General features: G+C 38.4%; 2 protein-coding genes across 2 annotated transcripts; both read right to left on the minus strand.

Moving 5' to 3' along the window:
* Positions 1-7778: 7778 nt before the first annotated feature.
* On the minus strand, positions 7779-16099 carry LOC146332768 (F-box/LRR-repeat protein 3-like). The gene is made up of 6 exons (XM_084715120.1): positions 15792-16099; positions 13329-13533; positions 12374-12538; positions 12117-12239; positions 10876-11047; positions 7779-9432 (listed from the first exon to the last, which is right to left on the minus strand). Exons 2-6 carry the CDS (start codon positions 13530-13532, stop codon positions 8792-8794), a joined length of 1305 nt encoding a protein of 434 aa, XP_084571246.1. The 5' UTR covers position 13533; positions 15792-16099; the 3' UTR covers positions 7779-8791.
* Positions 16100-18438: 2339 nt separating this feature from the next.
* Positions 18439-24248, minus strand: LOC146332769 (uncharacterized). Its single transcript, XM_084724493.1, has 2 exons — positions 24225-24248; positions 18439-22323 (listed from the first exon to the last, which is right to left on the minus strand). The coding sequence occupies exons 1-2, from the start codon at positions 24246-24248 to the stop codon at positions 18478-18480; spliced, it is 3870 nt and encodes a 1289-aa protein (XP_084580619.1). The 3' UTR covers positions 18439-18477.
* Between the last annotated feature and the right edge of the window lie 3259 nt (positions 24249-27507).

Raw genomic sequence — 27507 nt, forward strand, 5'->3', positions numbered from 1 at the left:
AAAAAACTTCAAAAGATGTATCAGCTGAAGTTTTTTTGTATATGTTTACCTGTAAGTGAAAGAGGCCCAATGTCCCTGTTTTCTACACATACAAAGCTGTAAGACCTAGTGATGGCTGACAATCTTAATAAAACTTACAGAACTGTGTTTGGAATAAAGGAGGAATAATGTCAGTAATCGGACTTCATCAGCTCTTAGTCCATACCTGAAGTGCTGAGGTCCTGCTTAAGAAATATCACTTATTGTGCTTTTAAATCCTGAGGCTTTAAATTTTTAATTAGCAGTGGGTGGAACAGGAGACAGCGGCTCTCAAGTTATGTCTTTTATCTGATTTCACTTAATGGAGCTATCATTTGAATGTGTGTCCTGTCCTGTTTGTGCCTGTTTTTATGTCCTCATGTTTACTGTTGTTTATATGCCTGCTTTGAAAGCACTCTGTTTGGAGGGTAAGTGCAGTATAAATAACCTTTACCTGTATTGTATTTCACTCTTATTCCTTTCCTCTGTAATGATCCAATTTCCTCACAGGGATGTTTGAAGCTTAACTCAATAATCCAACCTTTACATGGTCACTATATATCCTGTGATAGAGTGTATCATTCTACACAGAAACATGAGTTACATTTAGCCTTTTTTTCACTGTAAATGAATAGCATCTGTACATTAAACATGAGATATTTTGCACGTTGTTTGACTAATCAAATGTCCTCTGTGACCCAGTAAGCGTGGGGTGTGAGAGCTTTGCCGGGTGAGGAAGCACAAGAACAAGAGTTATGCAAGGCCATATAAAAAGCATTATCGAGAAGAACGAAGGATGTAAAGAATAACGTCACATTTCTGCTATTTTTGTTGAATTCTGCAAGGTCCACCTTCCAGGAATGAACAAAAGAAACCCCACTCTAAAAGCAGCTTTGAAGAAAAAAAAAAAACAGATTGTGAAAAGGCTTTACATTTTCTGTCATAAAATGGACTCAAACAAGAATGAACTTTGACAGTAAATCAAAAGAACATATAAAAATAATTTAGATTTCAAGGTTTTATAGGTTCACAATGTTATTTGTGGAGTTATTTGCACAATGAACATATTTGAAGAAGCGTACTGCAAGAGTCCACTTCAACATATTTTGAGAGCTCTCATACAGTGTATAAATGAGTCCTGGAACTGAAAGTATGAGATTGATCCAGATGCTTAATAAAATGAATGAATGCAAGGTCACATCAGTTATTGTCCATACATTATATAAGTGGTCACATGATGACAATTTCATCTGCTGATGACAACCCTGAGATTCGTCTAAACATCGAGACAAGTTGTTTTTCAAATGCATTAACCATTTTTTGATTCCAATCGTTGTCTGATTCTACTTTCTCATGTTATAGACATGTGAACATATGAAATTGATTGTGATAGACTGTAAAATGAAAAATACTATGGTAAAAAAAAAATGAAATGATGATTAAAACACTGCAATTAAGAGAAAGTCTGGTTTCAGTAGTGTGGATTTTAAATTGTATCATTGCTCTGGTTTTCCATTACAGGTGATTCAGTGGAGAAGCTAAATCCAGATGTGGATACAGATGTGGAAATCAAATCCCACTCCGAATCAAGGTCAAATATTATTTTAAGATATTTCCTAAATTTAAGGTGAAAATCAGCATAGTTTTGATGCTAAAAATCAACATTATCCTGCTATTTTAATAATTTCTTGCATATTAAGATAACAGATCGTGCCAAAACAATGTCATTTCTTAATTAAACAATCAACCAAGAAATCTATATTTTCAATTAGAACACCAAAAACACACTCCAAGCTGTTGTTGTGTGACAATGGGTAGGTGCAAAAGGAAAAAAAAATCACATTTCTCTCACTGAAAGTGCAGTGTGCAACATAATTCTCACCTGCATCATGCTTCATAATATTGCTAAACGGTGCACGGTTCCTCACTGCGGTGGAAGGCCCAGATAGATGACCCTAACCTGCTGCCGGCAGCTGTGCAACCAGATGAACCAGCTGGATCGTCAGTAAGAGACACTGTAGTCGTACATTATTTTACCGAAGGCCTTTTGATCAATAAAACAGTAGTATGCTGACAAAACATGTGTTATGTGTTTTGTTTTTAATCCATCAGGACATTTGATTAATGATAATAATCTCAGTGTTTTCACATGTCCATGTTAATGAAATGTTACTTTGACCAACAGATTGAGGCCTATCCATAGACTGCAAATCTACATTCTGAAATCCTGATCTTGCGTCATCTGGATCAGAATGATCCAAATCTAAAAACTCTTCAAAAACCAGGACAAAACCTACAAGATTAGTTTGATCTGTGTTAGCCAAATGGCTTACAAACTCTGAATGATTCTCATCTAGGTTAAAAGTTTTGAAATAATGGCAGCGGTAGATCGGTAAATGCATCATCCTCAACCACAGAAAATGAGTGTCTGAGATGTTGAGGAGTCAAGACACCTGCAGGAAAACAATAAGAAATCTGGATACTATCATGTTTTCAGATAGTAAAGTTTTACCTTGCCAGGTCTAATTAAAGGGAGCTTTGTTGTTGTTCATTCCTGGTATATTTAAATTAACTTAGCTATTTGATTTAGTCTTTGGGTGCATTCAAACTGACACTTACAACATCAAGATGAAATTAAACTTTTTTTGTTTTGTTTTTTAAACCTGGGTGTCAATCACAGAGAGTACAGCATGTGTTGTGAAAGCAGAGCGGCTGGGTGAGGGAATATGAGATCCAACTGAAAAAAGCAAGCCCTGTGTGAAAAGGTCTTCTAAAAAAAGCAAAGATAAACACTGACAACCGAGTTCAGGGTTTACTTGTTAAGAAAAATTTAGGCACACAAATCAGATGAGTTGCCTTCAACGTGCTCTGACTGCCTGCTAATCTGCTGTGCAACATCTGTTTTGACTGGGCTGATCATGAATCGCTTAAATCAAAGTGAGAACGCTAAAACTGGCCTGTAGGTTACCCTTCTTAAATGAAATGTAAGTGTTGTCTGTCCACCACTTTGGTCAGCCTGAAATATCTCAGCAGCTACTGTGTGGAGGTGGGTGCAGTCATCTGCAGGGGAGAGAGGTGTGTGTGTGTGTGTGTGTGTGTGTGCGCGCGCGGGGGTGGGGGTGGCTCATGAGAGTAGTATCATTTGAGTTGATTGGCACAGCTGCTGCTGGTTTCCCTAATTGCACTCTCCCCTTTTCATGCAGTAGTGTCCTGGCCGTCAGATGTCTGCTGCTCATACTGAGAAGAGGAGCTCTGCCTGAGTTTTCTGTTAAATGGAGCAGACTGGAGGATGTGCTGGAGGAGCCAGGCAGCTGCAGGCGCATGCTGTGTGTTAGTCATTTATGCTATTGTGTTTTGAACACGAGTCTCATAAGAAAGTACTGCATACTGTCTGAGAGCTGAATCCGTGCGTCTGTGTAGCAAGACAGCTACATACTGTATTCATGGTCCCCAGGGGCCAGTATTGCAAAACTTTTAATGCTCATCAGAATTATCCAGATTTTCTCATCCTTTTTGCTATCCCAGATAAAATCTAGTATATTTTATCCTGGTTTATCAAAGGATTTTCAGATGGGATCATTCTGATCCAGATACCAGAAGATCAGATCAGAGATTTAATCCTGTCCACATTAATTCTGATCTAGAATAAAACTTTTCAAATACTGGCCCCAGAGGATGAATCTTACTAACACTGATTATCCTGTGCAGTTCCTCTGCAGTCACCATGAAGTAGACGTGATTTGTGGTTTTGAGTGAAACATCTTGGAAACTATAGGATTGATGCCATAAAACACGGTACAGACATTTGTTCTCTTCAGGTTAAATTCCAATTACTTTGGGTCAAGGTCAAATTTTCAATTTGTCCACTGCTGTCATTTCAGGAGCGCATCTATGTTCCCAGGGTCATTTGTTCTATACTAAACCCTAACTCTTGTTTGCTATATGGAGCTGGGGAGGACAAGACCCTTTGTTATGTTCCCATTACGTGTCATATCAATCTGGGGAACACTGGACCTTGAAAAAGTGATTGTCATTTATAAACAAATACCCACAATGCAACCTCACACAGCCGTTGTATGGCTCCAGATGGGACTAATACAGTGCTTTTCAGACCAATTACCCCAATAGGGGCACTTAAGTTGGTTGTGGGGAAGCTGGAACAGTGAAAGAAATACAGCTGGCTTTGATTGATTGTAATTTAAAGTGATCCTAGTTTTATCACTGATTGGCTATGAAGACTTTATCCCAAAACCTAAAAATGTAAAGAAATTACTGAAAGGGAATTCCTTAAGACAAAATCCTCTCGAATTGGGAGGTCATGGTCTAATGTGCATCTACTGCAGGGGGTCCTTGACATGAAAAAGGTTGGGAACCCCTGAGACAAATGGACTTTTTTTTTTCTCTGCAGTAAATAGTAGGCTAAACACAGGTGTTACCAATCTTACTAATTAAGATCATGTTCCATTCAGGTCAAACAGAGTCAAGGTGCTGCTGCTGTCCATGTTGGCTCACTGCCGCTACGTTAAATGCAAAAGGACCTATATTTGTACCATTGGTAAAATCTACATTCACCTTACTATTTCATATCACTATGGCTACTGTGACCAAGGTCTATAGCAGGACCCCTACCCTGCTTACATGTTTAGTTTTGCTCAATTCCTGACTGCTTATAGGATCATGACTATGTAATTTAATCACAGACACTCAATACTTGAGGCAAAATAGCCTAATATTGCTGTTTGACAAAACTTCTGACTTTAACAAATAAATCTAAAAAGTTCTGTCCAAATATATTTGCTGTAATTACTTTACAAAACTGCTGTATCTCTGAACTATCTCCTCAACTACATCACACACATTCAGGCCATTATGTTATCTCCTTTGATTACTTATTTAATAACTACTAACTTCAGTTCACTGAGCCTCCCCTAAAACTGTTTGGACCCCCTGGAGAGGCCCACCCTCCACTTTGAAAACCTAAAAAAAAAAGTGTCTTGTTCAGAGGAACTCCTTTTGTATCCATACTGATCTCAGTTCATTCAGGTTCAATCCTGAAGATGCGTGAACTTAATTTCTGATGACTAATTTGATGTCTTTCACTGCCCAGAATAGTCTGTGTGTCTGTTTAACTAAATGCATTATTAAACTTTGTTAAGCATCTTAGAACAAACAGCTCAAACTCGGTTCAGCTGTCTTCAGAGCTGCTTTGTCTATAAGAAGAACACTGTGCAACACAAGCAAAAAAGACACAACAAGCAGCTCATTAAAGCAACAGTGTTATCTTTATAATTCAGACAGAATATGTATTCAAACAGGCATTTTTAATGTGGCTATGAACTTAACTCAAATATTACATGTCTTTGGGAAAAGTACAGGAGGTTACCTTCCAATAAGTATTCTCAGTACAATGCAGCCCTGTGTAACTAAAATACAAACAACACACCGTCACTGTACTCGCTATTTAAAAAAAAAAAAACTGCAGCCGTCACTCGGCCTATCATTGAATATTAAAATAATCACCTATAAGCACTGAATACAAATGCAGTTAATGTTAACCAGCAGATGGCATGATTTATAAATACACAATAAAATGCGAGTCAGTATAGGATAAAATCCGTTTCTCTGCCTTGCTGGCCTTCAGAAAACAAAATTAAGACGTGATGGGTCCCTATTAGGGGGCAACAACTGAAGAAATACTCGTGAAGTAGTGAGTTTTTTTTCATTTAGCATTTACAAACAAAATACACAACAAAAGATGAATATGAACCCTGTAAAATAACAATCATTTTTTAAAATCAACATAATGATTTACAGGTCTCTCTCATTGCACAGTCCAAGGGTGGTATCTTTCATCAAGTCCACAGGCAACAACATTCTTGGAAAGTCCACCTCGACGCATTTTCCAACTATTATTCTTTCACTCTATTGCAACAAAACATAAATATTTCATTTTTTTTTTTTTTTACACATTCAGGCAAACATTCAGTTACATCAACATTCAGCTGCCACACTGTCCTCTCCTCAGGGCTGCACACTGACCTCACTGAGATCAGGATTTTCATATTCTTTTAATCAATAACATCCAACTAAACACTGGGGTTTCTGAGTGAAGCGGTGTTTAATGTTTTATGCAACAAATAAATACAATCTAGAATTAAATATAAAGGACCATCATCAATTTAAGTTGTAAAATTTGTCCTTGCTGTGGGCCTGACAATTGTTTTTTGTATGACAGCCTGAGGAACTGACTGCAAAAAGTACAATATTGGTCGTAATTGTGCAGCCCTGTACTCGCATTTAAAATCCTCAGTTTTTATCCTCTGTTTTTATCTTACTCTATAACTTCAAACTAAACTCGGATACAGAAAATATGTATTTTTGCATTTGTCAACTGATCATAATTGAAAATATAAGCCTTTTTCTCTTTTAACAGCATGAGTAAACAATATTTTTTTTTAAGGTGACTAATATTTGTCCATAAACTTGAGAGTTCCTCATGGTGACTCCTTTTTTGCAGTTTATTTACCTCTAAGATATCTTTTATAAAAGCCAAGCCACAATATACAGTATCTTTCTTTGGAAATTTCCTGACTGTATAGATTATTATTGTGCAGTTAAGAAGGTTTAGTTTGTCCCAGGAGCTTCCCAGAATTATTTCTGTGCACCAATTGTCAATAATCAAACAATTCCATCTGCCAATTAAATTTCTTAGCACCTAACATGTTTGTAAGAATACAGAAAAACCATAAAAGCAAGTTAACTCCCAAAGGTGATTCATAAAATCAAAAGATTTACTGACCACTGCCAAAATTTACCAACATTTGGCTGCAAAATATGTTAATTTCATTGCAGCTCATCTTGCTTAACTTGGGTCCTTCATTAGAATAAAAGTGCATCAGTGGGATAAACGTATAACGATATATGACGTCCACAATTAAAATTTCTCCCTCTCGTTTGTTTTTCTCAATATAACACTTTGATATTTACAATTGGATCATGGGCCAGGCAATGCAGAAATATAGCTGCTGTACATTACACAAAAATATGTTCAAACATCACTCAGTATATATACACAGTATATACAGACTAAGATGATCATGGCCAAAGTAAATCATCACGTCACAAGTAGCTGTCCTTAGAAAAAAGGGAGATAGAACTGTCTTTAGCTTTGTCCGTATCAAATCAGAGGACGGAGAAAGAGACCGTTCTGTTTCTAAATGAGATGCAGTGACTAAGAAACACAATTCAAACACATCAAAGAGAGACATAATGACAGGAAACAAGAGCAGATGACACACGGAGACCAAAACTGAACGCAAATCAGGGCTGTACCGAATAGTTTTTCCCCTCAAAATTGAGTTTTGTGCCGTTTAGCCTTTAAAAAACAAATTTTCATTGCAGTGAAAAAAGCTGCTCTTCCACTTGCCACACAGGCACAGGGTGGTCTAGCAGCAATCTAACAGCTCCAAAAATTACAATTTTAATGACAAAACTGGTGAGTTATATTAATTCAAGAAAGCTGGCTGAATATGAAAGTTTTCTTTTACTTGTAACATTCTTGATTTTGAAATGCTGATGATTAAGTAAGAGGACAAACGAAGTGGTGATGTTGTGGGGATGGATTCCAGGGAGGAGAGTGGGTTTATATGATTGATTGTTTATTGATAGATTAATATAGGTAGGAGGAAAGACTAGACAAGTATGCTGCTTCCTTCACCTTTTCAGACATGAAATGTTTATTCATGCTGCTCACTGAAAACTTTTTCTACATACAATTTAGTTTTAAATGTAAAAAAAAAAAAAAGAAAATTAAAACTGATTAATCACTTTATTCAAATTATTTCAATTATTTTTGTTTTGTGTTTCAAAACTTAATTCAGAAACCTCAATACAAGTTTCAAATGTAAAAAAAAATATATTCGGTTCAGCCCTAACAAAAATGTATGCATTGAACATGTAATTCGTATGTGCTATGTGATCAACGACCCAGTCTATAACAAGTGTTACTCTTAGAGTCACGCGTCCCTTCATTATGAAATGTTTCTTATTCTTGTACAGTCACCATGTGTCATTAATTGAGTTGTAAAGTGTCAGAAAAACCTTCCATGACAGTTAATGAAGGGAAATGAGGTGATTGTAACTCAGTACATATATATTAAAATAATCCTGTTAGCTTATAATGGTGATCATCCCCCATCTGATCCATGTACCATGCATTTTTTTCACCTCCTTTTGTTTTTAGTGTCGTGATGACAATCTGTTGAATTCATCTTTGTGTCAGGTGACTTTCCTAAACTGAAACTCTGCACTGTGACATTTCTGATTTCTATTAGATGAATATGTACTCATGCCCATTCATAATATGGCAAAATGTTTATGTATCTGCCTGCATATGATGCAGTAAGTTAGTTTCCCATTCTTTCCCAGACATTCCTGTTAATTCCCATGGAAAAGTGTCATCAATCTGCAAGGTGTCTGAGAACAAGGTGCTAAATATCACGAGTGACAACAAGACAAATAAATTTAGATATAAATATAAATATTGTATACATGGCAGAGTTGGAATCAATTTTACACTTTTCATCACATCAAATCTTAAAGTGAAGTAATTTCTTCACGTTCTCAGGGAGAAAAACAGACTCATACTTATAATGCCTCTCTCAAAAACAGGAGAAAGACGAGCGGTGTTTCAAACAAGCATAGTTTTCAAAGTGACACATACACACACTCTCTCACAAAAACCCGGACACAATTTGGATGTTCTTGCGGTGCTCTACCAGGTAGGCATCATGTCTGGAAACCAGACGCGTCCCAGATGCTTTGACACCTCCCAGTGGATATCATCCAGCCCGTAGCGGTGATCTGGGACCAGTACCTCTTCCATGATGGATAGCTGTGTCAGCCTGTCTCCACACATCTTGACAAACTCCACAAAGGCGCTGCAGGACACTTCGCACTCTCCCAAACCGATGGCTGACAGCTGTGTGCAGCGTTGGGCGATGCGGATCAGCTCTTCATCCAGCGGCCGCAGTCCGTTGGCGCACACCACCAGCTCGACCAGACGTGGGCAGGTGAGCCCGACACGGCCCAGCACATCTTTACTGACGGAGCGGCCGAAGTACAGATGCGTGACAGGGATTTCATCGCGGAAGAAAGGGCCAAACTCGTCCTCGTAGAGGAAGAAGTACATGACCAGATTGAATTTGGGAGAGTGGCGCACCATGGCATCCCAGCTGCTCTTCTTGATGGTGTGGAACTGTTGGCCAGGATTCTCACTAATCACGTCAATGCGAAGGTGCTCAAGGTGAACGTGCTTCTCTGAGGAGAGGGCGATGAGAAGTTCATCACTCAGCAAATGGTAGTTGAGAGCCAGTTCTCTCAGGCCATGGCACTGATCAGCCACACACAGGATGCCTGGGATATAGAGGAAAGTAAATTAAAGTAAAGTACAGATCTACACAGCCAGTTTAAGACAGAAAAAATGATAAAGCAATGTTGGCTGACACTGTTGAATCTCCCTGTAGCTTTTAGATTTATAGTTGCTTTCATAATAACATTTAGCAAGAGTGATTTATTGAATTTGTGTATCATTATACCTAAAACTCTAAAATATCTATATATCAAGGTCCCCTTACACCTTCAATCTTGTCTGCCAGTTCACTTCTGCACAATTAACCTTCTTTGTCTGCTAATATGCATTTATAATTTATTTATATTCCTTTCAACTTCATCATTTGCTCTCAAATAGGGCTTCAACTAGCGATTATTTTCATTGTCAATTAATCTTATGATTATTTTCTTAATTAATTGTTTAGTTGTTTGGTCCATAAAAATGTCAGAAAATGGTGAAAAATGTCAATTAGTGTTTCCAAAAGCCCAAGATGACGTTCTGATGTCTTGTCTACTATCCAAAGATATTCAGTTTACTGACATAAAGAGACCAGAAAATATTCACATTTAATGATTGAAAACAGAAAATTCTGCCCATTTCCCCCCCTTAAAAACTAGCTGGAAATTATTTTCATAATTGATTAAAAATGTATTCATCCATCAGCCATTGGAGCTCTAGAGGCACAGTCCATCATCTTTGTGTTTATGCATGAACTGATGCACAAATAGACTTGAAGCATAGATAAACACTTTTGGTCATGGTTACACAGGTGAAACACAGCTGAGACACAAGCCTGCACAGAGCCAATGCATGCAGCTGCACAGATTAAAATGAGAGTGAATCTGTTATGTTTTACAAAGAGCAAGTTAAAGTTAATAAGGACAATATCAGGGCTTTCGAGACAGAAACAAGGTGATATTTGGTCTCATTTTCGTTACAAAGGGGCTGAGAAAAAAAATGAATGCATTGCTTTATTAAAAGGAGAGCAGTATGTGGCCTTAAAAAAAGCTTGCATAAATACCACAAACCTGAAGAGACACATTGAGGCTCACCACACCTACCACTGAGTCAAGTTAACAAAACATTAGGTTGTGTTTTTAAAGCTATTTTGGTTCAATAATTTAGGTGGTGGCATTTGTGTTTTTTGGCTAGACTGGATTGACTGTGCAAGTTCAACATAATTTGATGACTAAAAAAGACTTAAAATGTCTACAGTTGTCAATGACTGGAACTAAACTAACTTACTTGCGGTTACAGTAAAGCAGACTCAAATGCCCAGCCTCTTAGTCAACTAAAACAGGGTAAAAATGATTTTAAAAAAACCTAACAGCTCATTTTGGCTCAGGACTAAGACTAAATAAAAACAAACATTTGGCAGAATTAATACAAATTTTTAACAATAATCTGTCAATCATTAATAATCATCAAGATCCCTAATATATACTATTGTTTCTGTTTGTCAGTACCTGCAGGTGAAACATGAGGACAACTGCTCATTTTCAGCAGTTTGAGGGTGTCACTGTTATTGGCCACCAGGACTTTGAGGGAGGGGTCATCTACAGGTGTGTCATCGATCTTCAGGGAGGAGAGAGATTTGGAGTTGACAAAAACCACCGTCAGAGCTGAGATGAAGTGAGACTGTCAAAAAAGAGCAAAAGAGAGAAATACTAAGTCACAAAATGCTAGTTTTATTTACAAAAACGTCAAAAAAGTTGAGAAGCAGTTAAGGCTACTAACTTCCATCTAGTTCCATTGTACATTCTCATTACTGCCCTCTGCAGGTGGCAGAGCTGTCTAGGAGCATTTGCATCCTTACTATTTACATACTTGTAAAGCACAAAATACAAACAAAACAAAAAAAATCTCTCTTCAAAACTTTACTCCACATCATCTCTTGAGATCAAAAACTTCAGTGTACCAATACTGAAAATGCGCTTAACAGACCACATGGCAAAAGTAAAATTACTGCCTTGTGGTTGTATGCCTCCTCCAACCAGTCATGAAGCAGTTTACATCCATGTCTGTCCAGATTCATATAATGTAGTGAAGACTTTGAAGGAATTAAATAAAAGTTATTAAGTGTATTATGTGGGGAAATGAAAATTATCACTGCACAAGTATGATTTCAGTGAAAAACATGCTGTCTTCACTTTGTACAGAGGAGTACAGAGGACTGATAAAGAGCTGAACATTACATCGTCATAGTTGTGACATTCTTGAGTTACGGCCAAAAATGTGTTTTGTGAAGTCACCGTGAACTTGACCATCGAAATCTAATCGGTTTATCCTTGAGGGAAAGTGGTCATTTGTGCCGGTTTGAACAAACTCCCTCAAGGTGTTCTTGAGATGTCCCGTTCACAAGAATGGGGTGGACAGATGGTGATCCAGTGTATGTCATATGTGTGTGTGTGTGTGTGTGTGTGTGTGTGTGTGTGTGTGTGTGTGTGTGTTTGGAGATCTTACATTATAGACCTTAACTGAGGCACTTGGTATTAATCAGAAAATGACTTAATACATTACTTAATTCTCTCATCCATACAGTATCTTACCATTCAGAAAAGTTCATCACTGGGTATTTTAATAATGATAATAATATACATTTTGTAATGCTACCATTACAACAGCGGTCTAAAAAGGCAATCCAGTGTCTAAGCTTTGCCTGTAGATAAAGACACGGAAATAATGATCTTGCTGAGGCTCACTGTACCTTGGGCAGCTCCATGAAGCTGGGCCTGGCTGTGGAGATCAGCCCCAAAGTTTTCAAAGAACAGTTCACGAGCTGAGAAAGGATGTCACATGCTGCCTCTGCAGACTCTCTGCTGCTGTCCACCTGAGCACCACGGAGAGGAAAAATGAAAACCCAGTGACACTTGAACTTGAGCAGAACCAACAGACCAATTCACTTCACTACGCACTTTCACTCTTGATCATTTTAACCACCGGAGTTATAAACCCCTTTCATACCTTGAAACTGACATACTGCAGGTGGTTGGAGTGCCTCTTGATGATCTGTTTGATGAGGTCTGGGTGTGTGGCCTTTAGGTAGGAGCTGGCCGGCTGGTTTAACTCAAACTCAAAGCACCGCCACAGCTCTGGCATGTGAAAAGCCTGGTTCCAGCCCCGGCACACCTGTGGTGACACCAAAAAAATTAATTAATTAATTAATTAATTAAGCTAAAAAAAAAAAAAAAAAGAAAGAAAGACTTATTCAAGAGATCCATCTCTGACATACCCTTTATTTGGTTAAGCTTAACTAACCCGCTAGTAGCATGCTTCAGGACTCACTGTTTTTACAATGAATCATATTTCCAATAAGCATTATTTTCCATAAGAGCACATGCTTTTGAATTCAGTAGGAAAGGCAAGTTGAAAAAAACGTGACTCACGGGAGAGTACAGAAACCATGTGCTGGAGTGAAGGCAAGAGGCCTCTGTGTACTTTGCCAGATTAAAAAGTGACAGTGATCCCACAGTAAAAGCTCTGAAACATTACTGCAAAAGACACCTCATACTTGTCCTGTCTGTGGTCTTTACTTGTTAGTTATTGTAACGTTAATGTAAAAGGCATCAGAACACCTGTAAAGCAGAGTGATACGTATAATGAAAAGTATCTATAACAGACACACCCTAAAGGTAACGGTATAGCTTTGTGGAAAAAGAAATGGCCAAACAGCGGAAATTCACTTGCTTGGAAACGCTGTGTAACTTTGATTAGCACCCCTATGCTAGGCTACCAAGTAGAGTAGTAGGTACTCAGGGCACTGGCCAATTTAGTTTATGTAGAGATAACATGCAGAATTTTTCCCCCGTCGATCAATCAATTGGTTGAAGAGTAGGGAGAATTTCAGTCGACCAAGATCTTCTGTGGTTGACTACAGCCCTACTGTGTAGTGACTGATGGCTCATTATGACATGTGTACCTGAGAAGCATAAGCTCTATCCAGTAGAGGGAGGTACTGGAAGATGTGGAGCAGGATCTCCTGCGGCAGACACTCCCAGTGGGCTCCCGCCTCCTCCAAGTCTTTCTCCCTCCTCTGCTTGCGGGACCGTTTAAGAGTCTCCTGAGGCCCCCCACTGGTGCCACCTCCATCCTCCTGCTGATTCCCCTGCAGACCTCTTTTCATCCTGGGTAAACAGAGGAGGAGTTAACAAAATCCAGATGGTTGGGCTGAGTTAACTTTACAGGGAAAGGAATTCTTGATTAAGCAGTATTAATTATGCAGAGCCTCTTCATCACCAGACCTGGCATGTTTAGCAGACTAAACGTTATCTCATTTATCCTATTATCAACAAGCTTACAGTTAATTTTTGTTGATGCATGCCAATACATAGTGCCTATACCAGTTATTTCTCAGTTATTTCCTTAGTCCATCAAATATTTAAAATAATGAAAATAAGTAAAGTAAAAATTTTGTGCTGTTTTCCTTAACCTATATTAGAACGCGGTGTCAATCATCAATTAATCATTAATAATTAATGAGATACAGAACCCACATCGTTTTCTCATTTTAGTCTTTTTGGTTCTCCGAAGTTTTATTTAAACTATTTTAGCGGCACATTAGTTATGTGAAACATTCATTCATGAAGCACAAACAACTTAAACAAACAAAATATTAAACGCTACTCTCACCAGCCTGTCCTTATTCAAAAATTGGCTGACAACAATGCCAAATGGGGCATAACTGGCACAATTACTGGTATTTCTGGACTAACAAGGCAGACCAAACTACACTGACAAAACCTGTGAGCTTCAGAGGAATGGTACATACAAACATACACTATCATTTAATAGGGGTATCACAATTTCAATATTAAATCAAAGATCGATTGGAATTAGCTTTGAATTTCAATAATAAAGGCTAGAATCAGTGATTCTGCCAGTAATCTTTGTTCTCTCCACCCCCACCTACTTACACCATATATCAAATGTCCTAAGGAAAAAAAAACAAAACAAAAAACAATTCAAAGATGCCACAACATAGCTTACCGGCTGTTAAATCACAATTGATTTTTAAAGAAGAGTTTGAAATGTAAAAAACAGTTATCAGGGCATAAAACCAATAATCTATTAATCTGAACAAATTATGACTCGACAGTCTAACAATGGCATAGCTCTCAGTGCAAAAAATATGTTTAAATCAAAAAAATCTAACAGAAACGTAACCTTAAAATCAAAAGTAAAGTTGGATTGCGGATTTGTTGAATTCTGACACCCATATCGGTTTATACATTTTTTAAAACATCCTTTTTTTTTCTACCAAAACCAACATCAATACTGATTAGTATGTCTAATAATCATATCGTTGATTGGCTATTAAGACTTTATCCTCAAACCTAGACATTAAAAGACATAACTGAGAGGAAATTCCTTAAGACAAAATCCTCTCAAACTGGGAGTCTGTGGTCTAAAGTGCAGTTATTGTGGAGTGTGCTTGACACGAAAAAGGCTGGGAACCCCTGAAACTAATCAACCTATTTCACAGCGGCCATTTAGACATAGTAATAGCATAGTGGTGTATTAATAGTAGTGTAAACGCAGGCTTATCAATGACAACAATTAAGGTCCCATTACATTCAGGTCAAACACAGTCAGGATGCTGCTATTGGGCATGTTGGCTCTCTGTAAAGACTGTAACACTAAATGCAAAGGGACTTTCATTACTATCAGTGGTAACACCTGTGTTTACCCTAGTATTTCATGTTAACATGGCTGCCGTAAAAGAATGTGACAGTTTCATGATCTTTTATGCTTATATTTTATTGATCAGTAAAATCGTACTGATAAAATGCAGTGAATGTTTATTTGAGAACTGAAAACCAGGTTTCCTAGGTTCATGCATAATGAGTTGGATTTCCCAGTGTCATGCATGCAAAAATGATTGGAAAAACTGGGATATAATATGGAAGATTGTTCTATCTGGTGTTTGAATATTGTACAGATCTACCTGCTACATTACTACAAACTGTCAAAGTGTCAAGGAGCAGGTGTGTTTTACAGTGTTGGTCTCTAGCACCTCTGCAGCTCACTTGCAAATGAAAACATTGTAAAAGAGGACACGCCTCCTTCTGCCTCAGACAACAACACCGTCTGTTCACACTCATGCAAAGTTCATAAGCTTACAGCTCGCAAAATCTACGTAGAATTGCACATTTCTGCATACATATAACGATGGCTAGGGACAACATGGGAGGTTTGTTTACTACAAAAACGCGTCAAGCCAACCAAGACCAGAGTTAGCTTAGCCGAACCGGGCGTTGCGTCTTGCTAGCAAACTACTTAGCAAACAAGTTGTCATTAATATGAAGTTACATGTGGAAAAAATAGTCCTAGTTAAACACATAGTCTGTGTCCTGAGCAGTTATAGACACTGTCCTCCTCTCACCTGGCTTTCGCCTCCCTCGGCGGATGTTTATCAGAAAAGACGATCACTCAACGTCAACCGGGACCGACACAAGAAAACTGCGTTCGAGCGGGCCGACCGATCAAACACATTGGACCATAGGACAGCACGGTGTGTCGGCGGGTTAGAAAACACTGACGAATAGCTTATCGAGCAAGTTTTTCAGACGTGTTTTCGGTTTCCGAGCGCCTGACCTAGTTTCTTTACACAACTCTGGTTCAGCAGTTTGCCTGTCTGTCAGTTAAAGATGGCGGTCGTGTTGCTGCTGCGTCGAGTCGACCTCAGTCACTGAGCTGGTTAGCCTGCAGTTACACTGAAGTGTCTGCAGGGGGAGTAGTTTCACCGAAACCTCAGCTTAGGTTTGAACGTTATTATTTCAAGAAATATAATCAGAAAGTTAGAAAAATTACATATTAAAGGTCATATTAAACAGACGACGACATACGCACTAAATAACGGTTTTATTTTACATTTTTGAGAATAGGACAAAACTATTTTTTGAGGGAGCTTTGATTTTTACTCTTCAATTATGCTGGGAAAATAGATTTTAAAAGTTCAAACTCTTGGCTATCAAACCTTATAACAGGTCAGCTTCCTAGTGATTAAATTCGTTATCACATTTAGATGTCAACTTTAAACTTCAGTTCATATGTCAAAAAAATTCTTACCAGTGCTTGAGCAGTATTTGCACCTGTTTTTTTTAAGGGATAGTTCACCCAAAAATGAAAATTCAGTCATTATCTACTCACCCTCATGCCGATTGAAGGTCTCTCAAATAACATAAATGAATGGTGACCAGTTTTCGTAAAAACATAAAAAAAAAATAAAAAAAAAAAAGTTAAAAAGTAACCACGAAAAAAAAGAAAAGAAAAAGAAAATAAATAAAAAGAAAATAATAATTCCTGACTTTTGTTTGTCTGGTGCAATTCAAGTCTCCCTAAGCTCCAGCATACCTTCACTTGCGTTTGCACACCACCACAGCACACACACACCCAGTGCAGACAGTGTGCAAGTGCACATGAACGTGGCGTCAAGCCAAGGATCTTTCAGCTCAACTTGGCATGCTGGGGCTTTAAGAGACTTAAATTACACCAGATGAGCAGTATGAAGGCACTTTCTGTTTGTTTGGTTTTTTTTTGTTTTTTTGTTGTTGTTTTTTTGTTTGTCTGTTTTGTTTTGTCTTGTCTTGTTTTGTTTTGTTTTGTTTTTCTGGTTGTTTTTTCTATTTGAAAACTAAACCTGACCTTCAATCAAGGATGATGGTGTGTAGATTATGACTGAAGTTTCATAATTGGGTAAACTATCCCTTTAAAGCAGGATGCGAGACTGGTGCTTAGGGTATAAACCTTTTACTGCTTTATTAAATCATGTTTTTGTGAAAAACTGTCAACAGAAATCTGGGACAATTTTAAGGGCCAACATTTTCATTAAAAAAAAAGAGTACTTATGCATACAACTTTACAGCCAGTGGACCACACACACCAAAACTGACAGATTCACTGCAATATTAATGTATACTAACTATGCAATATCATTATTTCACTCAGGGGTAATATTTCATACTGTGCATTATCAATATTTCACTGAGGTGTAATATTTCAAACTGTGTAAATCAATATTTCCTATATCCAAGTGTGTTAATCCAATTGTTGTCTGTTTCTTGTTTATATTCTTATTATTATCTTATCTTCTCATTTATGTTTACACACCCCAAAATACATTTACCACAAGAGATACACTACTTTAAAAGGACAACATGAGAAAAGAGTCTCATTTCAGTTGAAACATATGCAGTGGTGGAAGAAGTGTTCATATCAAGTACTATTAACATCACACTGTGAAAACACACCACTAAAAGTACAAGTCCTGCATTCAAAACCTCATTTAAAGCTACTACAGGAAGTTTTAACTGGGTATGAAACATTTTCAGGCAAAGTGAGTAGTACATTAGCCAGTTAAAAATAAGTAGGAGGAGATTTTTATCCAGAGAATTTTATTTTTGACGTCATATTTTGAGGTTATGGCTGCACAAACACTTCCACTTTTTTCCAGAGGCATTTCGAAAATTAACTAAACATGAGAGTTCCTTGTAGTAGCTTATTAAGTAAAAGTAAGTATTATCTGCTAAATATACTTTAAGTATCAAAAGTAAAAGTGCTCATTGTGCAATAAAATAGTCTCTGTCAGTGTTTTTCTGTTACATAGATGATGTTTTGCTGCTGTAAATGTTGCAGTAATTTTAACTATGTGAAACACTGTTAGGTAGTTTAATGTACACCAATGCCTCTAATTAAAATTTAGGACTAAGGATACTCTAAAAGGTAGCTAGTAACTGAAGCTGTCAGACAAACATAGTGGAGAAAAAAGTGCAGTATTTGCCTCTGAGACGTAGGACCAGAAGTTTAAAGTTGCATAAAATAGAAATACTCAAGTAAAGTACAGGTATCTCAAATTTGTATTTAAGTATATATACTTTATGTACCATTACATTTGTCCACTGAACATTTGGAAACCAGGTAAAGTTGGCATGAAATATATTGTAAGAATTAGCATCGTTATAAAAGAGTTTATAAATCACAACAGTACATAAACATAAATATGAAGATTACAGTTATATACATCAGATTTTTAGAGAAGAGTCCAGCTTTCATCATCGCAGGCCTCTCAGTCAGGTCAAACTGAGCACTGTTGTCTCACACAGGTAGTGCCGTTTACCACCACAAACAATATCATCCCAAGAGTTTAACCAGCCCTTCTGTCCAATGCGTCTTGGTGGGACAATGGCAACACAGTCCTGTCCTGCCCGGTCTTTGTCCCACCAGGCCATGGCATTGTTTGGCTCCAGGAGCTTCCAGTAAATGATACCTGACTTCATTCTGTTGCCATTGACCCAGATGAAGGTGCCCTCCTTCACCATGTCCTCCAACCCAATCCATGCTGAATGGAACCTCTCTTTAGGGTGCTTCTGCACAAACTGAAAAGTCATGTTAGTCAAGAACCCCTGGTCCTCAGCATTTAAAACAACAGCCAGATCACCACCCCAGTCAAGGCACTGCCTGCGAGCATCTTCCCACTTCTGTGTTTCCTGGGACAGGAAGAAGCAGCGTGACGCATGCTCGGTCCAGCCTGGCAGGCAGCGTGAACACTGCAAGGTACTCTTGTCACAGAATCTCCAGAGGAAGGACAGTTTGTCGGAGAACAGGATTGAACGCTGGTGTTGATTTTCTGCCTCTAGCTGCATGGTTGTTTGCTGTTCATTGTTTAACAGCAGGCGAAGCTGTTTGCTTTCTGCAGATGCCAGGGTGATGATGCGCAATGAGTCATTCAGATGCACGTTCAGTTGTCTATTTTCCCCTTCCACAACATTTAGAAACATGTTAAGCTCTTTGTTCTCAACAGCCAACCTTTTCTTTTCTTGAGTGGTGTTTATCAAAAGCAGGTTCAGCTGTGTATTTTCTTGTGTCATGTTGTTCAAGAGCAGGCTCAACCGTGTCTTTTCTTGTGTTGTGTTCTGCAAGAGCAAACCCAGCTCTGTTTTTTCTTGCATGGCGTTCTCCAAGAGCAGGCTCAGCTGCGTCTTTTCTTGAGATGTGTTCTCCAAGAGCAGGCTCAGCTGCGTCTTTTCTTGAGATGTGTTCTCCAAGAGCAGGCTCAGCCGAGTGTTTTCTTGGGTTGTGTTCTCCAAGAGCAGGCTCAGCTGCATTTTTTCTTGAGATGTGTTCTCCAAGAGCAGGCTCAGCTGCGTCTTTTCTTGAGATGTGTTCTCCAAGAGCAGGCTCAGCCGAGTGTTTTCTTGTGTTGTGTTCTCCAAGAGCAGGCTCAGCCGAGTGTTTTCTTGGGTTGTGTTCTCCAAGAGCAAGCTCAGCTCTGTTTTATCTTGCGTTGTGTTCTCCAAGAGCAGGCTTAGCTTTTTATTTTCTTGCATTGCGTTCTCCAAGAGCAAGCTCAGCCGTGTCTTTTCTTGAGATGTGTTCTCCAAGAGCAGGTTCAGCCGTGTCTTTTCTTGAGATGTGTTCTCCAAGAGCAGGTTCAGCCGTGTCTTTTCTTGAGATGTGTTCTCCAAGAGCAGGTTCAGCCGTGTCTTTTCTTGAGATGTGTTCTGCAAGAGCAGGTTCAGCCGTGTCTTTTCTTGAGATGTGTTCTGCAAGAGCAGGCTTAGCCGTGTGTTTTCTTGGGTTGTGTTCTCCAAGAGCAAGCTCAGTTCTGTTTTATCTTGTGTTGTGTTCTCCAAGAGCAAGCTCAGTTCTGTTTTATCTTGTGTTGTGTTCTCCAAGAGCAGGCTCAGCTGTGTCTTTTCTTGCATTGTGTTCTTTAAGAGCAGACTCAGCTGTGTCTTTTCTTGTGTTGTGTTCTGCAAGAGCAGGTTCAAGCTTATCTTTTCCTGCGTTGTGTTCTCCAAGAGCAGGCTCAACCGACTCTTTTCTTGTGTTGTGTTCTCCAAGAGCAGGCTCAACCGTCTCTTTTCTTGTGTTGTGTTCTCCAAGAGCTGGTTCAGCTGTGTCTTTTCTTGTGTTGTGTTCTCCAAGAGCAGGCTCAACTGTGTCTTTTCTTGTGTCGTGTTCTTTAAGAGCAGGCTCAACTGTGTCTTTTCTTGCATTGTATTCTCCAAGAACAGGCTCAGCCGTGTCTTTTCTTGAGATGTGTTCTCCAAGAGCAGGCTCAGCTGTGTCTTTTCTTGCGTTGTGTTCTCCAAGAGCAGGCTCAGCTGTGTCTTTTCTTGCATTGTGTTCTGCAAGAGCAGACTCAGCTGTGTCTTTTCTTGTGTTGTGTTCTCCAAGAGCAGGCTCAACTGTGTCTTTTCTTGTGTCGTGTTCTTTAAGAGCAGGCTCAACTGTGTCTTTTCTTGTGTCGTGTTCTTTAAGAGCAGACTCAACTGTGTCTTTTCTTGTGTTGTGTTCTGCAAGAGCAGGTTCAGCTGTGTCTTTTCTTGTGTTGTGTTCTGCAAGAGCAGGCTCAGCCGTGTCTTTTCTTGAGATGTGTTCTGCAAGAGCAGGTTCAGCCGTGTCTTTTCTTGTGTTGTGTTCTGCAAGAGCAGACCCAGCTCTTTTTTTTCTTGCATTGTGTTCTCCAAGAGCAGGCTCAGCCGTGTGTTTTCTTGTGTTGTGTTCTCCAAGAGCAGGCTCAGCTGTGTCTTTTCTTGTGTTGTGTTCTGCAAGAGCAGGCTCAACCGTCTCTTTTCTTGTGTTGTGTTCTCCAAGAGCTGGTTCAGCTGTGTCTTTTCTTGTGTTGTGTTCTCCAAGAGCAGGCTCAACTGTGTCTTTTCTTGTGTCGTGTTCTTTAAGAGCAGACTCAGCTGTGTCTTTTCTTGTGTTGTGTTCTGCAAGAGCAGGCTCAAGCTTATCTTTTCCTGCGTTGTGTTCTCCAAGAGCAGGCTCAACCGTCTCTTTTCTTGTGTTGTGTTCTCCAAGAGCTGGTTCAGCTGTGTCTTTTCTTGTGTTGTGTTCCCCAGGGGCAGGCTCAACTGTGTCTTTTCTTGTGTCGTGTTCTTTAAGAGCAGACTCAACCGTGTCTTTTCTTGTGTTGTGTTCTGCAAGAGCAGACCCAGCTCTTTTTTTTCTTGCATTGTGTTCTCCAAGAGCAGGCTCAGCTGTGTCTTCTCTTGGGTTGTGTTCTGCAAGAGCAGACCCAGCTCTTTTTTTTCTTGCATTGTGTTCTCCAAGAGCAGGCTCAGCCGTGTGTTTTCTTGGTTTGTGTTCTCCAAGAGCAAACTCAGTTCTGTTTTATCTTGTGTTGTGTTCTCCAAGAGCAGGCTCAGGTGTGTCTTTTCTTGCATTGTGTTCTCCAAGAGCAGGCTCAGCCGTGTGTTTTCTTGGTTTGTGTTCTCCAAGAGCAGGCTCAGCCGTGTGTTTTCTTGGTTTGTGTTCTCCAAGAGCAGGCTCAGCCGTGTGTTTTCTTGGTTTGTGTTCTCCAAGAGCAAACTCAGTTCTGTTTTATCTTGTGTTGTGTTCTCCAAGAGCAGGCTCAGGTGTGTCTTTTCTTGCATTGTGTTCTTTAAGAGCAGGCTCAGCTGTGTCTTTTCTTGTGTTGTATTCTGCAAGAGCAGGCTCAACCGTCTCTTTTCTTGTATTGTGTTCTCTCTCTCTATCAAGTTGGACAGTGTTGCATTTATGAGCAGCCTCAGTTGGTCATATTCACTTCTCAGAGGGGTGGAGTTTTGATAAGTGGAGTTCAGTAACTGCTTCAGCTGATTATATTCTATTTGAATGAAAAACTCCTCTGCCATGTGCTGTAATTCTGCTTTCAGACTTTGCCGTTTATTTATCTCACTGAAGAGGGCGCCGGTCACACTACAAAAAAGCACAACCAAAATCACAATCAGAACAGCCTGCCAACTGGATAGCAGTCTCTTCATGAAGCTGTTTAGGGTCTCTCCTCTGCCTGTTTCAACTTCTGTTGCAATTACTTCTGGTTCTTCACGAGAATCTTCCGATGGTAAACTAAAAGCAAAAGTAAAAAAAAAAAAGTAGAAAGAAAGAAAGGGTATCAATAGATGTATGTATGTATGTAATAGATACTATAAACAATAGGTTCTACAAGCAAACTGTCATGTAAAAACCATAATTGAAAATTGGTCTTTATAAACTCAAAAAGTAATTGTATGTTCTCAAAACCCATATATTTTCATCATTATCTGAATTTTATAATCTGCTAGTCCCCTGAAAGACCAAAGGACTAGTGTGTAGGCTAGGAGATCACAACCACCTCATCTCTCCCTCTCCTTCCAGGCGTGCCAGAGAACCTACAGTGGCCGCAAAACTTCGTCTATTCTGGTCTACTGTAAGAAGACAGGTAGGTCTAACTGCAGGTACACAGTGGTACAGGACACGCCTACTACAAGACACTGTTGGCTTATTGGTTACGTTTAGCCAGCAAAACTACATTCATAGGTGTAGGCACAAAAACAACTTGGGTAGGTTTAGGAAAAGATTCTAAGTACATTAATCCAGGAAGTTATCTCATAGGGGTGTGTCATGTTGTGAAGTGGGCTTCACTTGTACAGTGTGAGGACGCAGAGAGACCCTCCTCATTAAGGCTCCATACAGTCATGTCTGGATGGGAATCTTAGGTTTGTGAAACTCTTGTGAGATTTGTACTGTTTCTTTATTGTGCACAATGTACAAACAAATTATGCTTTATAATGAGACGACAGTGTGGTTAAGATCTGCTTAGGTTTAGGGACAAAAAACACTAAGTTAGGGTTAAGGGACGATCATGGTTTGGGTTAAAATAATCACCCTTGTGAGATCTCTCATGGGTCTGGGGTTGTTCCCATCTCGACAAACCCATCTGCATCTTCATACACTAATGAAAACACACTTGGGAATATCGTACGGTAGACCGGGGACAGTTGCAACAGTTATTCCTCCAATCAGAAACATGCTAGAGTGATGATACTCACACTGCACATTCTCAGTTAGATCATCTCCCCACTAGGAAGACCGAAGACACATTCAACATCTTCTGCTTCATTTATTGAAAAAAAATGTTTTGGAGCTATGAAAGTAATTTTTCATGAATTGTATTTTTTGTTATACTCTCACCCAAAACTTAGATAGTTGTAAACAATGTTTTGTTGACTTCTAAGTGACATGTTTAGCATGTGTTTAGGTGTCTAGCTAGCACATGTTCTGTCATGGCTGTGGGGACAGTTGGGACACGTTGACCCCAAGCTAAGCAGCAAAAGCAAAACAGACCACACAACAGTATTTTTCCACATAAATTAGTCATAGTGGCATAGATAAAGGGTTCACCCAAATACAAATTGCATACTTAATAAAAGTTTGTTGCATTGGAAATTGTTCCATTTTTCTTGCCTCACACTGAAATATAGATCGATTGAATAGCATTTGTAAGATCTGCACGCTGACTCAAGAAAGACCTATGTTCTATGCATGAATGAATAATAACTTATTTTCATAAATATTACTAAATAAATAAATAAATAAATAATGCTTTAATATTATTGTAAACTATACAAATTTTCAGAATGCTATGCTTATCTAGACAAAAATCAAGAGGTAGTTTAATTTTATGTCTTTTTAATATGTTGCAATTGTCCCCTGGTTTGGGGTCAGCTGCAGCTTCTGAGGTCCTTTGAAATAAATATTGTATCTCACGTAATCATCTTTAAATGTAAATTAGTAGTGGGTGTGAGTTTTAATCTATCAAGATTTAGTTTGTGCAGTCACCACAACGTGTTCTTTCATGAAATCAACATAGACCTATATGCTGATGTGTAAAATAACATGGTTTTATATATTATCAGCCAATATTTGCACCGAATTACCCACGTTATATTTTTTACATAAATAAAAGAAACACGTAATAATTGTTCAAACACTTTAAACACTGCCAGCATACAGAAACTGCTCTAAATTTCGCATGAGTACAGAAGTCTTGAATTAATTACCTCACTTGGATATCCTCTATGTCAACCATGTCTTTTCTGTTTCAGTGATTTTTCTAGTGGATTTGTTGTTTTTCTTTGATTCTTTTTTTTTTTTTTTTTCTGGCATACTTTTGAAATTACGTTCGACGGGGAAGCTCATGATTTTCACTTCCGTGTTGTCATAGCAACCCGCACTGGCGTTACCGTGGTGACATCACGTTGCTCACTTCACTCGAGATTAACGTTAATCATTGACAGGTGTCGGCGCAAACTGTTTGCGAGCTACTTACCGGCTTTTTCTTTGTTTATTTTTTTTTTCCAGTGAAAGTGAGAGAGTGGAAGCAGGCATCAAGAGACTGTGGATTTGTCTGTAATACTTAACTTTAGCTAAAGCAGTTAATATTTCCATGTCATGCTCTTTTATACTTCTCTACTACAATTAAGTAAGGATATTTCCGGTTTTAAATTTTACATATAAAACATATGATTTCATGAAATAACGGTATTAGATTCAGATTTCTTAAACGCGGGTTAACCAATGATGCAGATTAAGGTTCTGTTACATTCAGGTTTAACAGAGTCAGACCGTGTTTCATGTCCATTACAAAGACTCTGCTATACTAAATGAAACAGGACATTAATTAATTAATATAACTGGCACCACCTGTGTTTACTCCACTATTTCAGTATGGCTGCAGTTACAAGAACTGCAGCAGGGGTCTGCAACCTGTGGCTCCAGACCCTCATGTGGCCCTTTTGTCCCTCACCAGTGGCTCCCTGTGGCTTTAACAAAAAATAAATTAAAAAAAAGGAAATGAATAAGGGTTATTTTAATTTTCACTCATCACTGTTGCAGACCTATAGTGATTTTACATTCTCCTATAGTAAAATTTTGTAACCTTCACATGAATGAATGAAAAAATAATATTTTGTCAATGCTTACATCTATGGTTCAGTGCATTTTTTTCTAAATTTTGCTGGTGACTAGCCTTATGTCTTCCTTGCTATGGATAGCTATGGATGCCTAATCCAAAAAACCCAAACTCTAAAACAGAAGAAAGAGAATTTAATAGTTGCAGCTCCAGACAGATTAGTTTTTTCGTTTGGCACTGGTCTATAGTAACTACACCACCAACAACAGTTAAATGTAATAATAATGTAGGCTAATAACAATTATATAATATATAATAGTATAAGACTCTAGAATTGTCACAATACCAGAATTTTAAACTTCAATACAATACCACAGCAAAAAAAAAGTCCTGAGCACACAAAATAAATAAAATAATAACAACAAAATTAAATATTTTTTCTTTTCTAGATTTTTATTGCCACAGAAAAAGTGGCCAAAGTTGAGGCAGGACTGAATTAAACTGAGGTCTTGAATGAGCTCTTAGATCATATCATATTAAACACGGTATTGAAAAAGCATCAAGGAATCAATACTTTTGACAACCTCGTAAGACTCACAGGGCCATTTTTCTACATTGTGAGCACTTTTACTTTTCTTTTCATTTCTCTCAACAGAATGTACCTTAACTTGATCAAATTATCTGAACGCATCCTCAGTTCCTGGAAATAAACCTTTTTAATCACAGCCATACTGACAGGCAGAAGAAGGGTAAATACAGGCAGTTGTCATAAATGATTTGAATACCTCTTTAACCCATAGAAACAGACCCTTTTCACAGTGGCCATATTGATATGAAATGGCAGGGTAAACACAGGTGTTAGCGATGATTAATTAAGGTTCTCTTTCATTTAGTGTAGCAGGGCCTTTCCAGTGAGCCAACATGCACAATAGAACCCTGACTCTGTTTGACCTGAATGGAATCAGGAAACCTTAATTACTTTCATTGGTAACACCTGTGTTTACTGTTTCATATCAAAAATGGCTGCTGTGAAAAAGGTCTATTAAAGCTGTTTGAAAGCATGTTTACCCATTTGATATGTCCATTATAAATCGTGTGGGTGAACTAGTGATTAATAAATCTTATTATTTTCAGCATCAAAAGAGAAAGATCATCTTAGTGTCATCTAAAGAAATGCATTTGTACAGATCACATTTGCAGTCACTGCAGTTATGAGATGCATTATAGTAAACATGATGTTTTTCTGCTGAAATCCATCCATCCACTTTGATCCACATTTGGAGGGAAGTTAATTGCTATCCAATAACATACCAAAGCTAATTAAACAACCTTCTTTAGCATTCCCTCTTTAATTATTTTTTTTTGTCTTCACAATTTATCCCACAGGACCTTAACTGACAAAAGCTCATACAAAAGAGAAAAACAAAAGTGTCAAAATAAATTTACTTGTAGGTGTGAAACTGAGACTCTGTAGTTTCATGTTTATTAAAGTGGGACGGATTTACAGTTTGTACACCCCATCCACATTGGCATTGATTTAGAAAGCAACAAACAAGTACAAATGCAGTATATACATACCAGTATACACATATTTATAAAATACAATAGCATTTTTTCACACAACTGTACTGTATTTTTTAAATTATTTGAAGTTAGGTGGCCTTTTAAGCAAGCTACACTTAGGACTGTTCAGACAGAAAGATGCTGCTGTGCATAAGCTGTGAATTCCTCTTATGGAAATTGAGTCGAGCCTACAGTATCTACAATATTTAGATGTTAGAAAAATAGTCCCATGTTTGCACAGAGTTCCCTACAGAAATGGGTTGCAGTTACAGAAGGCTAGCGTCAACAGCACAGGCACCAGAGAAACAAGCAAAATCCCACAACAGTGATGTGTTTAAGAAACCTGGACAATACATGAGTTAAAAATAAACAACTGAGGAGACACACTTCTCTGATGTTTTGGGTTTTGCTTCTGTTGTCTTACTCAGAGACGGGCAAAAATTAAAAAGTTATAACCCATGGAGGCCTCATTCTGGGAATACTGACAGATTTTCTCTTTTTTTCAGGACTGGATGAACGTCTTGTGTGCAGACTGTAGTGTGCAAAAGATAAGGATTGATTTTCACACCTTTTAGAGGAGATGTAACCTTCAAAATAACTTGTTTTCATAATTTAAATATGGATGCTCATGTTGAGTGTGGCAAATCTCTAGAACGAGAGACAAGTGTTGAATATAAGAAAGAAAAAATGGTGGCGCACACTGATTTAACTTCATAAACAATGTTATTTGTGTACAGAAGCTTTGCTAAACCACATTTACTTTGTCAGCATTTTCTCCTTCCTCCGTTATGAAATTCATGCATCTTCTGCGACCTGGAGTAACGCAATTTTTCAAAGTGAAATAGTTTGACATGAACCACTTTTCAGCAAAGCG

The sequence above is a fragment of the Lutjanus erythropterus genome, chromosome 1 (genome assembly GCF_056507025.1).
Source record: "Lutjanus erythropterus isolate fLutEry1 chromosome 1, fLutEry1.hap2, whole genome shotgun sequence".
Classification (NCBI taxonomy): domain Eukaryota; kingdom Metazoa; phylum Chordata; class Actinopteri; order Lutjaniformes; family Lutjanidae; genus Lutjanus; species Lutjanus erythropterus.

Coding starts and splice junctions, on each gene's coding strand:
- LOC146332768 (XM_084715120.1), bottom strand. CDS start 13,532: ATGAAAAGAGGTCTGCAGGGGAATCAGCAGGAGGATGGAGGTGGCACC. Junction 12,240..12,373: donor TGCAGTATGTCAGTTTCAAG/GTATGAAAGGGG, acceptor CGTGGTGCTCAG/GTGGACAGCAGCAGAGAGTC. Junction 9,433..10,875: donor TCCTCATGTTTCACCTGCAG/GTACTGACAAAC, acceptor TCTATATCCCAG/GCATCCTGTGTGTGGCTGAT.
- LOC146332769 (XM_084724493.1), bottom strand. CDS start 24,248: ATGGTTGACATAGAGGATATCCAA. Junction 22,324..24,224: donor TTGACATAGAGGATATCCAA/GTGAGGTAATTA, acceptor TATTGTTTATAG/TATCTATTACATACATACAT.